At 36.5% G+C, this 13,846-nt stretch overlaps 1 protein-coding gene across 1 annotated transcript in view; it reads right to left on the reverse strand.

The window, feature by feature from the left end:
• Positions 1-3,998: 3,998 nt before the first annotated feature.
• TSGA10 (testis specific 10) overlaps positions 3,999-13,846 on the reverse strand; it is a 29,076-nt gene continuing 19,228 nt past the window's right edge. The window contains 8 exon segments of the mRNA XM_086615763.1: positions 3,999-4,107; positions 7,351-7,455; positions 7,781-7,983; positions 10,333-10,376; positions 10,379-10,441; positions 10,444-10,531; positions 12,212-12,397; positions 12,960-13,068. Of these exon segments, the coding sequence (XP_086471889.1) occupies positions 3,999-4,107; positions 7,351-7,455; positions 7,781-7,983; positions 10,333-10,376; positions 10,379-10,441; positions 10,444-10,531; positions 12,212-12,397; positions 12,960-13,068 (907 nt within the window).

The raw sequence follows: 13,846 nt of genomic DNA on the forward strand, positions 1-13,846 counted from the left end.
GGGGAGCATCTTGTTACTAACATCTTTATGATCTTATATGGAAAATCTATTATTATTGCAACTAAGGAATTACATCTTAGGACATGGGCCTCTGCACAGTATATCCAGTCCAAAAAGAAGTCGTTTTATCTATTTTATGCTTATCTAATCTCTCCTTCTCATGTTCTAAATGACAGGGTGTTAGTTTTACTGGCTAAGATCACATTTCTCAAACGTTTTTGTGATCACCTTCTAAAAAAAATCAGTACGGCAATATGATTGCAAAACAACAACCACTTTCCGATCTTCTGGGATGATGAGATTGATCATCATCTCTCATCTAGGAAAAGTGTAAAAGTGAGCAAATTTAAGTGTCAGTAACTATCAGCAAACAGTACTCACTCATATTAAGGAACTCTAAGTAGAAACTTCGTGCAGTCGTAATAAAATTCTTAGGATTTGACATAGCCCCAGCATGTAGTGAAACGTAAAAAAAAACCCAACCCTTATCTTCATAGATGGATATCGAAACACTGGTATCTGCTGGCATGACTATCTTATTTATTCAGATTAATAGATCAGTCAGGTTTGAAGAGGGGGGAACCCAAACTCTTCCTCTCTTGAGATAGCACAGCATTCTCTCAAGCATATACTCACATAGTTCAGCAAAAAATACAACCAAATCTTAACACCTAAATATAGCTGTTTCCCTTCCTCCAATAAAGTTTCATATTGTTATTTTCTTTCCTTTTTTTTTCAGTTAAAGCAATAAACTTTTAAATATACGCCCTTTAAAATAAAAGCATATTGTCAGTGAAGTCGATGGAACTTGCAGGATTTTGTTTACTGAGATGGGCCATCTCACACAATAATACAAGAGCTGGGAGAGGAAGCTATCTAGACTGATTTCTTCCCACTAAACAACGTTAAGAGTGATGAAAAACCTGTGCAAGCATTTGTGAAATAGATTTAATAAAATTTAGCATTCAGCAGGGAAAAACGGTAATTAAATGAGCATTAAACTTGAACTCTAACTCTACAGATGGTGCGCAGAGTCCTCACAAGTCATTGCGAATATAACATTATAAGTCCTTGAAACAAGAATTCCTAGAAGTAAAAAGAAAATAAATCTAATTTGTTTCATATTCAGTGAATACAGAAATACATTCTGATGTTTCCATGTGCAAAATTTTAAGATTTTGATTCTGAAAGCACTTTCAGTGGGCTTCCCAGTCTCTTGACAGTCAGTCCAGATCATTTGAAGGGTTAGATTTTGTTGTACAAAAGTGCTGTAATGCTTTTTGAAGTGAAAGGCAAGTTTTACACTCCTATCACTTAGGAAAATCAGACAGAAAAGGTCTTTCCCACTAGACAAACCGCAAGGCAGTTTTTCTGCAAGGCAAACTACAAGGCACATCTTTTCATTTTACTGAAACAAGGAGTCTGGTGCAATAAAGACAGAGAGAAAGATGAAAGAATAAGAAAAAGTTACTGTCCGACTTACTTCTGGTATCACCTTCTCAATAAAATAAAAAGGTACTGTCTGCTAAAATAGCACCAAAACACTGGAGAGAGGAAGGGTACTAATGGTGATTCCAGCACCTCTATCTCAGTACACTTCATGTAGTGCAGAATCAGACGTTAGCTGAGGAAGAAGCCTCTCTACCAAAGAGTAGTTGTTTCTACAGTATTTTTTCAACCCCTCGTAACTTGTCTTCAAGCAACTTAAAAATGAAGGAAGGACTATTCTAGTAGTATTCTGCTTTAAATCCAACAGGAACTTACACCTAGATCATGTTCATCAATTCCCCATGTATCTATTTTAAAAGCCTGATTCTGTGATTCTGCTGATGTTACATCCCAACGTTCACATTAATATTCTTGCTTTTTACTCTCAAGCCGTATTATACATTATTTTTTCTTTCATTCTGGTTTCAATTAATTTTTCTTAATCTTTCTATAGTTAGCTGGGAGCGAAATTATTTCATCATTCACGAATATTTCAGACATTTCTACTATTCCATCTTTTTCTTGATATAACTCCTAGTTCTTGACATAAGATTTATCAGAACTTTAGTATTTGGACATTAAAGCACTCACCCGGACAAAGTTAATCAAATGTAAATCACTTATACAAAGCAGTCAGATCCAGATTCAGATCTTCCTCCATCTCAGGAGAGCCTTATCAAACAGGCTATTTTATTCACCACTGTATCACTACACTACACAAACTGATAAATTCTTTCCACTTAAGCTTCTACAACATAACACAGACTGCCAAAGTTACAGGGTTTTTTGCACATTTTTTTTTAATGAAAACAATCCCAAACCATTTAGTAATAAATAAATATGTATGTCTGGAGCAACCCTAGTTCTACCCCACTTAGCCAGAAAAGTATAACAACCAGCTGGATGAGGGAAAAGGTTATGAATTATATTAGTATTGTGAGCAACTCAAAAATGGAAAATAACTGGGCAGGAAAAAAATTGAGTTCATTTGCACTCCAAAACTACATTGATTTAATTGAGAAAGATTTAGCTTAAACTAGCTGAAGATTTTAAGCAAAGTATTTATAACTGGCTCACATATTTCATTTTTAATCCTTACTTAAACTCATTGTTCCCTAGGAATGTGCAAAAGCAGATCTGCCACATAAGGCCAGCCAGGAGAAGAATAACAACCAAAAAAAAAAACGCAAAAACCCACCAAGGAAACAAGAAAGGAGTTGAATTCATAATCTAATTTGTAGAAGATTAGTCTTGATTTGTATTTAGGCCAGAAGTTTACTGATTAGAAAGGAATTTTATCACCTTTAAAGGGAGTGATACCAATAGAGAAAGCACCAACAGTTGTTAGTGTAGTGACTACATGGTCAATCCCTCTTTTTCTTTATACAGTATCAAAACCAGAAGAAAGTGTTATGGTAATTAGAAGTAAATTAAACCGTTCCAAATGATACAATGCTTATTTCAACAAATTTAAGAGCTACGCTCTACTCAGACAAAGGAGGAGTAGACACGGTTTCTATCAGAGGAATGAAGACTCCCTGTACTTGCTATCAAGGACTGGCCATAGCTACAAATCACCATCTTGCACAACTGTGTTTTCCTACTAAGGGCACCAGAACCAGCTCACCAACCCACGGATTCAGTCAGCTCAGTGACTGTCTCCTATTCTTAGGACCTGTGTAGTTAGAGGAGCCTTTGATAACATCGAGTGCCAAAGGTTATAACCTCAGTTAACAAAGTATTAACAAAATCCATCTTAGAAGTACATAACAACCTCAAAAGCAGAAATTAATTTCCTGCAAGTCATGAATTGAGACTTTTTCCCCCTCAACTGGCAATTTATTTTTTTTAAACGTGTGCTGCCATCAGTCTAGGAAAAAGTGTGATGCAACAGGCATGCAGCTACCAAATATGAAGCTAAGATGAGACTGAAATTGAACAGGGGAGTTGCTGCATATTGTGGAGGCTCCATTTCACTGTTAAAGGGAAGCTGGGCTTGCTCCTCCTCAGGAGGAGACAAGAATGCATTGAAGACATTTAGAATGCATTTATGTTTCTTGTATAAAATGCATATATAGAGAGAGTAAAAACTATTCTGAAAAGTACTAGAAAGGCTGATAGTTTAAGAGCTTTTATGTAGGGAAGATGAAAAATATTTACATCTAGACCTGCACAAAAAAGGTGGCAAGTCAAGATTTTCTGTAGCATTATTTCTATTAGTGTTTTAACAATTTATGACTATAGCATCCCGGTGCAAGTAGTTGCTATTAACCATATAGTTTTGATACAGCTCAATAAAACAAAATAAAAGGAGTATCATCAAAAGATTACGGTCTTGAATCTTCTTGTACTTTTCTTAGAGCAATGTAATTCCATGGAATTCAGTCAATAGGTTCAACAAGAAATATCAGAGCTCATCCTTTTATTTTTTTTTTTCTTTTTTCCCCTCAGCGTTTGGAACTTAAATGTTGTTGAACCACTTACCCTTCCAGGGACCAGTCAGAGACCAATCAGGAGATCAATGATGGGAATGTTTCAGCTGATGATATTCTTAATGTAGAGCTTAACTGATACGTGATTGTACGATTCTGGCGTCGAAGCTCCTGTATAGCATGTTCCCTAAATAAACATTAATTAGTGAGACTAACCACTTTCAAAATTGTCAAAATAATCTCATAGTCATTATCATCTTTTTTCCTATTTAAGATTGTCAGCTTTTTTTTTTATTATTTACAAGATGTGGGCATTCATCATATACTTCTCTGAAAGACAGATTACTGACTCACTGTGTAGTACTCCCTTACTCAGACTTAGTTCTACATATCTATTGTCTCTATTTGCCCTAAAAGACAGAAGCTAGCCATGGTTGCTGCAGGTTAAACTCTAGAAATTGTAAAAATCTCCAGGGAGGAAGAGCCTAATTTTAAGGTTATTTCGCAAGCCTATAACATAAGGACGATCACTAAAATTAGCAATGATATTAACGTAAGAACAGCATTGCTTGTGGCATTTTTGTGCTGTTTGAGTTGGCAAGGCCAGTGGACTAGAGTCTACCTGAAGTGCCCTGAAACCGATGGATATTTAAGGGATGCTGGAGTTCCCAGTGGGAAGGCTGTAAAATCGTCGTCTGGTCATTTTGACTGGAGGGGAGCACCGGGAGACAGCGAGTCCTCCACTAGCTAGCAACATCCCACATCCTTGTGCCTGGGAAGGCGTCATACGGCTGTAAAGACTACAGAACCAGACTTATCTACATGGACTTCTGGTCTTACCAGCATTACTGCTTTAAGGGCTTTACTACACACGTCTTTAATGGTCAAGATGTTTGGTGGCAATGGCAGGAGGTTAGAGCACAGCTGCCTGCACGTCTCACAGGTAACATCGCCCTGTGGAACACCAAGTTTAGGTATGAATGTAACAAAACCATGACCAATTGGGAAAAGTAATATGGGCAAGTTTTTTATTTGGGAGGAGAGTAGGGCAGAGAAAGCAAGGTACAAGAGCAGCGAAAGGAGGGTCCAAGAAATAGAAAGAGATTAAAAAAGATATGCAAGTCATGCGAATGGGGCTGTCCCCAGGTACCTGACAGACAGTCCCCATGCTTAGTCACCACAGCCAGACCAGGACAAAAATCAAACCTGCTGTTTCCACTTAAGTTCAAACTGCTTCCGCAGTCAGGAGGATGGGAGGGATGGGGAGGTGCTTTTCCTGACTGGTAAAGAAAAACCCAGACAGATGGATTAGTCCTCCTAATATCACTGTGTTGGTGCTCATTCAAGGCCTGACGGCATTGGCACTTTCCACCTCCTAATTTCAGGCATTATTTCATTCTGCACCAAGGCAGTAAATCAATATGAGTAGCTAAGTCAGTGTTAGAACAAGGATATCATCTTCCCACTTCTTTAAACTGACAACAAAAAAAAACAGTCAATACTCAAGTCTGCTGCTTCCATTATATACTATTATGACTGACATTAATGATACTATTTTTCCTCTCCGGCTAATTTTCTGCTTTTCACTTGCCAGTACCAGAAAAATAGATCGGCTGTAAGAAGCCAACTTGGAGTTTTAATCTCTTTCTCTACAAGCAAGAGAGATACTTGCTCTTGTAAAGCATGACTTTCTGAGGAAAAACAGAAAAAAATAGAATTCTTCTAACTTTGGCAAGACATTGAAGAGACAATGTTTTGATTTTATGAAAAGCAAAAAAAAAAAAAGAAAAAGATCTAGCCTTTCAAAGACAGCTAAATCTAATGTGAGCCTCAGATTTTTGTATAAGACATTTCAGTCTTTGCTAAGATTTCTGCATACTGTTTTTGCAACTGACTTGCAGACTGCATAACAGGACCTAGCTTTGTTCTCTCCAAAACAATTCAGGTAATTATGTTTGTAATTCTCTTGAAGAGAAATTCTCTTTAAGAATGAAAACTCGCAATCTTTACCTCAGCATAGGCTCACCCTAATGTCTGTTTTGCTAACCAATTGTAAACTAAGTGTTGATCTTATTGCAACTATAAACAACTACATAAGTAACAAGTTAACCTTAACTAGGAAAGAGATGAAGTATGGAGGCTGATTAAACTTTCTGACAATTAACTTTAAGAAGAAACACTTGCAGTCCCTACCAGGGAGCAGGAGCACCCATACACCATGAAGATCAAATTTGTTTTAAATAAAGGTACTCCTGTGTTAGCATAAAGCCTGGCTCATTCTATGTAGCTGAAGAAGCACAAATGATGCCACTTTTTAAACTTTCTTGCACATCTAACCCAAAAGTTTAGCAGGTTTTGCCATGACTTCAGGATAAAGAGAATTCAATCTGAAATTGAAACATACACTGAGACGTTTAAGAAATCCATCTTTAAAAGACCTAACTTCACGTATAGAGATGCCCCCTCCAAAACTCTTATCCTTACTTATGAGAGAACAAAGTATCAACAAAGTAATTACTACAATCAAACAAGACACTTGATTCTCAAACCTGTGCTATAATCACATCACTCTGCTGCTTTTAGCTGCCTCTTTTACATACCCAAAATAATGCCTGACACTGTAATATTTTATTCTCAGTATATCCATGAAATAGAGTACAGTTGTTTCACGTATAAGAAAACTATTTAAGACACCAAGACTATGAAGATGAACTAACTCATGAAGCAGGCCAGGGACCGCTCTCTGGTACTGTGGCCAAATCACATGAAACATCTTGTATATATTGTTAAACTTCTTCTGCAGGAAAAAAAAAAAAAAGAAAAAAAATTACTTGGCCATACTGCCATTTGGGAACCACCCCTAGCACCTTCTGTGGCCCAAGCAGTACTTGGAAGTGTGGGTTGGTATGGGCTAAAATCGTTCCAGAGTGTGTACTTAACTGCATGGACAAGTATACAGTTGTGTGGACCCTCAAGTCGATGTTCTGACCTGGTTTAGTTCACCAGTACAGGTGTAGCCAAAAGGCAGCCATTCATACCGCAGAACTAGTAGTCTATAAATCACTTGTCTAGTCACCTAGACTCTCACTACGGATCAAGACAGGCATCACTACAAATAAGTGAAGACAGACGAGCATCTTCAGGAAAGTGATCCATCCCATCCTAAAACAGGCAATTCTAGAGGGCGGTTTATCTTACTGTGACATTCCATTGGCTATAAGGGGAACCTAGACAACTAATTTAGACAGCATATGTAACAGCTACACAGACTGAATTCAGTGACATGAATAGCGTCCGGACACACAAGAGATGTACAGCGGAGCAAAACCAAACTTTGCTGTTTATCCTACTAATTAGCCTAAGTCTTAGCACTATATTGCATTTCACCCTAATTAGATGCAGGAAGTGCAATACAAAAACATATACTTGCCTTTCAAAGCGCTCAGTCCCCAGCTGTCTTTTGGTTATATCCAGTTCCAGCTCTAGCTGAGCTGCTCTATTTCTGAGCTGAGTAAAATCTTGACTCTGCACAGCACTGTAAAGTCCACATATTTTAATTAGCTAGCCACTATAATCCTCCAAGTATGTCACAAAATGCAGTTATCCAAAATGAAAAGGGCAGCTATACCATGCAACTGAGATTAAGAACATTTTTTTTGGAGTAAAATATAGCACACTACATGGAAAAGTCTATTAGGGTATAGCTGAGCAATCAGAAACAAGTTTTTGGTATCTTCTGCTATTAAAGTAACCAAAGTACATTGGTCATTTGAAACTACAGCTAGATATAAAACCATCTGTGTGTATACACACTTGCAAAGAATGAAAATCCTGCAATGTTCTCCTGGTCATTTACTCACAGTTTACTTTCTGCTAAAGAAAGTTGTGCCTTGAAAAACTGAATTTCAGAGTCTTTTTCTTGCTTTTCTATCTGTGACTGAAATTCTTTCTCACAATTGGACGCAAGCAAAGATTCCAGGTTTTTCATAGATGCTCTTTCATTTCCCAGTTGTTTTCTCAGCAGCTCTATTTCAAAATGGGATGACTCACACTCTCTCTGCAGCTAAACAAAGATTTTGAAGTTTCAGGTGTACGTCTGTTAAGCTTACTGGCTATTATGGTAACTTTCTTTTTTTTAAAAAAAAACAACACCACAACAACAGAGAAAAAGGAGAAAGGAAGTCTGGGATCAATGACCAAATTTGCTCTCGCTTCAAGATGGATGTTTAGTGTTATATTTTCCCTCAGTCAAAATCCTATGTCAGATTTATAAATTCATCCAATGTATATATCTGAACATAAATGTACTTGAACAAATGACAAAATGCTATGAAATATATGGATCAAAGGACACAGGCTGCAGACAGAAACATTGAAGAGAAGGAAGCTTTACATTTTGTTGAGGCAAGAAACTACTGATTAACCATTCACATGCAGGAAATGACACCTGATATAACAAATCAATATCTGCATCTCCAGCAGAGTGGGATTACACTTATTTTATTTAAAGGATCATCAAGAATAAATTTGGAGGGAAAGAAAATGAATAAAATCCAAAACAAGTGATTACGCATCTGTATATCTTAGGGGAACCTAAAAAAGAAGAATATCCATAAAACCTAAAAAGGGAACAATGGACACACCTGGAACATAAATACACAAAAAGAAAAAAAAAATCCCAGAGAACAGCGAGTAAGGAAAATCTGTGCTGAGTCTACAGAGACACAGAAAACTGCCTGGTTTAATCTTAGTGTAAGCAAGCTAAATGCTATTTTTCCTTCATCTTTTGTATATGTATTTTATGTCTAGCCGAATCCACTTGGTGCACTGCCAACACTTTTATCTGTAATTTACTCATATCTAGCTTACATTAAGCACAATAACACTCACCCAAAGGTCATGTTAAATCTACGAACTGAGACATCTCAACAAACACCCTACCTCTCTAGCACATTCCTCAATTTTCAAAGGATAAGCACTTGTGTTTTAAACCAGGAAGATACTGAGAGAACTCAGGCCATGGGCCATCAGGTAGAGGGGAAGAAAAAAGGTATTTTTCACTTTCCAAAGCAAAACTCAAATTATTTGGCTTTGCAAAACTCAAATTATTTGCCTTTACAAAACTAAAGTAAAAGGTTTCTTCAGTCTGAAAGATCCAATTTTCCACTAACTGTCAACCAAAAATCTAGTTCCCTTGCCTATAACAGTTTTGATATTCTGCTTTTATTTCAGAACAAAAGAATACTGAAAACTGTACACAGCATAGTTATAGGAAAATAAACAGCATTAGAAACACTGAAAAAACAATATTATTCAGCATCAGGTTTAGTTTCCACTTCTCAATATATACACTGCAATCTAGTAATGCGGATTCCTGCACTGAATACTACGTAAAATAAGAGCCCTATCTGAAGGTTATACATGGCTGATGAAAGACTACTGGTTGAAAGTTTTGAAAAAATTAGTGAAAATGTCCCAACTTCAGACTGTTCTCCTACTCTCCAACTGCATTTCTGCATTTCTCTCCTGAAACTGTTGCGGCTCTCCACAGTCCCAGCAAGCCCCTTCATCGGAAAATTTCACAGAAGGATCCAGGAAGGCTTAGTCATATCAGATCTCACAAAAGCTTCATACGCTGGAAATCTTCCCTATAGAAAGCATCATAGAGGATTCCACAAGCATACAAAAGAGATCACACCCATTTGGCTGGAAAAATAAACAACTGTCAAAGAGCTGTACCCATGGCGTCTGGAAAAGGCACAAAGGTCAAAAGAGAATGCTGGAAGCCTGTAAAGAACAAGAAATTATCTCAGCTGGAGCAGAGAACAGAACATAATATTTCAGTATAATTCTATCAGGACAGTGATAGAATTATACTGAAAATCTGAATAATCTGAATATGTATGAACAATTTTTCAGAGTTTATCCAAGATGAGTTTTTAAAATGTGCCTATCAAACATTGATTTTGTAGGTTTTGTAAAAATCAAGGTCAATAGAAATTGATTTTCAAGAGAAATTAAGGAGAGGTTATTAAAGATATTGATACTTCCTAAAACATTCAAGCATTTTAAAATCCATGTCAAGTTTCTTTGCTAATAAACTACTCCAGCTATTCTGCTTTCTTAGCAACTAGATGTAAAATCCAAGACATCTTTCAAGAATACAACCAGTAGTTTTAAGTCCTGACTTTTCAGTATTCATAGTAAAACCTTGCAAAGCAGTGAGCTTTTCAAATAGCATACAGCATTCACCCTCTGAGGAGTAAGCCCTGAGGACTGCCAAATTAAACATTCAAAAAATTGAAACACTAATCATGATAGGATTATTTGGATCATTCTAGAATCCAAGTAGATTTAGATCCCTAAACTATAATGTTAACATAAACTTGTTTTTCTGATATATTTCACATACCCTTTCTACCTTCTCTGCTGTGTAAGTTAACTGCTGATTAATCATTCTTTGACTGCATCTAGTTTAATGCAAAGTTCTTGTGTGGATGAGATTTGCAAGTATAGAGACTCTCAATTTTTGTTTTCTCTCCTTCCATTTTCACAAGAGACTTGCTTAAGGCAGAAATCTGAGACTTGTATGCTGCTTCTGTTGTTAAATGCTACAGTAAAGCAATATCAGATCATCAAAATTCTACTGTAAAGAAAATTTAAAACGGCTTCCAAAATCATACAAAAATATCTCTGTGTAATTGTGGTGAATTTTAGGCGCAGTCATTTATTCAGGAATAAACTTTACAGTTATTTCTTCAAATAACTCCCAGATATTAAACTAGAAGACTTCTTGCTTCTGACAGCAAATCAGCTACTGACATTTTAAACTCTATTCCTAGAATTCTCCTCTGCAGAGCTAATAAGGTTCAAAATTCTGCCATGGGCCCCATTCCATTTTCAAATTAGATCCTCTTATTTTAGCAATAAAATGTATTCTTGCATGTAGATGATCAGAGAATGCTGAGATACTGTCAGTCATATTTATACTGCTGTCATCTGTAAACTCAGGCATGACTAAGAGATGACAGAAGTCACACTAAAGAGAAGTCCACAAGCCAGCAGCAGCAGTTCTGACTAAAGGCATTCAGAATTTTGTATATTTTAGATGACCATAGCCTAGGTTTTTCCTTTTTGAAAAATGCCTGTACTTTGCCCTGTGACACCTGACTTGTATTTCTGGTCACTTTTAACTCCTTAATTTTCAGTAGGTGGCAGAATGAGCCTGCGAAGTTGTTAACAAAAGCAAAAGGGAGAGAGAAAGCACTGTGGCTTCCTTATAGATTGCTTAGGAATGAGATCAAAAGAGATGATTGTAGGGGGAGCACATCACATGAATTCTAGCTTTGTCTTGCCTAAAAAAAAGCACAAAGAACACAGGGCACTGCTAAGCACGTTAAGGTTTTTGAATAAAAACTTTGTGTTTTAAATTGCCTTACATGTAACTGCTATGAACCGAACACAATATCTATCTGGAATTCTGAATCAATTTGTTGACACAGTTTTCATGAAGAGGCCTGTTTGTTGCAATACTTACTAGCAAGCATGTGGGAAGGAATTAGAAGGATGAAATCTCTATGCATTTGAGGCTGACCGGACAAACTAGGACCATGTATCAGTTTTATTATATTCCAAAAATGTCAAAATCTGCACACAATCTTTCTGTGCTGTTTTGCTACTGTTACATTCTCATCCATTTCCTGAACAGCAGCAGCTCAGTTCCTCCTGAGTATCTAACTCCTCAGTAGCCTATGTGATACTCAGGAAGCAAAGATGATCTGCAACAAAAAACGTAACAACCCAAAACCAGAAGATAGTTTGCATGTTCGTAACATATTTTCAAAGCCATGCTGTGCATGCCCCTTTAAGTTCTCAGATTTCCAAGTGGGAAGAGGATCTTTGGGAAACCTAAAGCAGTGGAAAGAAGGTTGAAAAGCTAGACAAGAAAAGCAGGAACAGGGACGTGACAGGTGACAAAGCTCTAAGTATGTTTCAGGTATGCTGTGGAGTTGTGTGTGACATTACGCCTTCAGTCATTCCAAACATCAGAGTATTTTATAACTTTTTTTTCCTTGAAATATGCTATTATTTTTTAAGTTTTTTTTTTTTCCAGGTGTGACTAGCGGAACTTTAGTCATGTTATTAAATAAACTCAAACTCCATACAGTCCATTGTAGCAAGTATCTCTAAAATATGAGAAGTGGCATCAAGCATAAATTTAAACAGCTGCAGGCTTAAAATACTACCAGACCATTTCAAGGTGAACTATGGAAAGAATGATTTCAACTTACTTGCTCCATCTCTGTTTCAAGGGATTCCATTCTCTCTTTCAACCTGTGGTTCTCAGACTCAGCACTGATCAGTGCCTGTCTAACAGAGCTACAATCTGCTTCTGCTTGATGGCATTTTGCTTCCCAACTTTCTCCTTGTTCACGGGCTTTGTGGTAATTCTCCAAAAGCTCAGAGTTCTCTCTCTCCTAAGACATAAAGCTTGTTTGTTTAATAATTTACAGTAAGCTTCACAAAATAGGGATATCTGTACACCTACAGGTATGACATGGATATTCTATTTCCATGGAAAACTTTGCCATTTAGCCAAAGCATTGAGAGACTTGCCATGAACCAGTGTTTTGTTCAAGATGGCTGTATTTTAATGCTCAAAGATGTCAGGTAAAAATGGCTGAATTAACATCAAAAATACGAGGTACAGCAATATATGCAGAAATATTTTTTTACTATTAATCCCATATGGTAATAAAGACAAAAGAGTCCTAAGCCTCTGTATTATTCACTATCTGAATCCTTTAAGTTTAATAAATACAGACACACACACATATATATAAAAAACAAAGTGAAATGTACTTCCTTCCTTGTGCACTGTAAAAAAAGGTAAGAAAATATGTTCAAACTATTAAAAACATGTTAGTAGAATGCAAATAAGTTTCAGCTAGGAAGAAAATTCTTCCACAGAAATATGTTTAAAATTTCATTTTAGTTAAAACAACAGCTTTTATTAACAGGTTTAATCCATATACTCACTTTAGACTTCAGTACACCCTTCAGCCTGATAATATCTGTGTTCGAATACTGGGCTTTCAACTTCATACCATCAAGTTCATTCCGGTACTTTTCTAGTTTTTTATAGTACCTATTAAGAAAGATTTGTTTCATAAGGTTAAAGTATACTGTTTGTATCTTTACAAAAAAATAGAACTAGTGTGTATCTAGCACCTATTGCTTTATTAACTCTATTTAAAGTCTATATAAAATCTAAAACATGGATATTTCTATCAATAAAATTTGCATGTCAAAAACATTTACCTTCTTTGACTTACAGATAATGCTAAATCTCCTTAAAAAGAAGAAAAATGTCAATAAGAATGTAGCAGCTAAGAAGAAAAGACAGATGGTTTATTTAGCAGCTAAGTGGTCATAACAAAATACCTTGCCCACTTAAGGAGCAGGGCTCAGTCAGTTCCCTTTTTTTTACATACTACAGTCTCTTAAAGGCCAACACTTGAAAAAGCAGAAGAGCTGAAAATGGAATTAACAAATTAAGTTTGTCTTCTAATCAAGAGAAATAAAGTCACAAGCATTAGAGAATGCACACAGTTCTGGCAACTATTGCTTGAGAAACAGAACAGAAAAAGAAAAAAAAACTGTAGTAAGGCTGTTTTGAACTGCCCTGTTCAGAAACACTTCCTTCCTTACAAATTTCTAAGAGAACACTCAGCTGCAAGAACCAGTATGGGGTGGGGAAAGTAGGCCATGGAAACTCCTGTTCCTATTGTGAAAGGCTGTGAATTGCTGAGAAAGGTTCTGTGAACTTTTTCAGTAAGCTCAACTGAAGAAAACAAAATGCTACTGTAAGTACTTTGAATAGCACCTAAATTATGGAAGGCCACAGAGGAACCATTACATATTAT

Source organism: Tauraco erythrolophus, chromosome 1 (genome assembly GCF_009769465.1).
Source record: "Tauraco erythrolophus isolate bTauEry1 chromosome 1, bTauEry1.pri, whole genome shotgun sequence".
In the NCBI taxonomy this organism is placed as follows: domain Eukaryota; kingdom Metazoa; phylum Chordata; class Aves; order Musophagiformes; family Musophagidae; genus Tauraco; species Tauraco erythrolophus.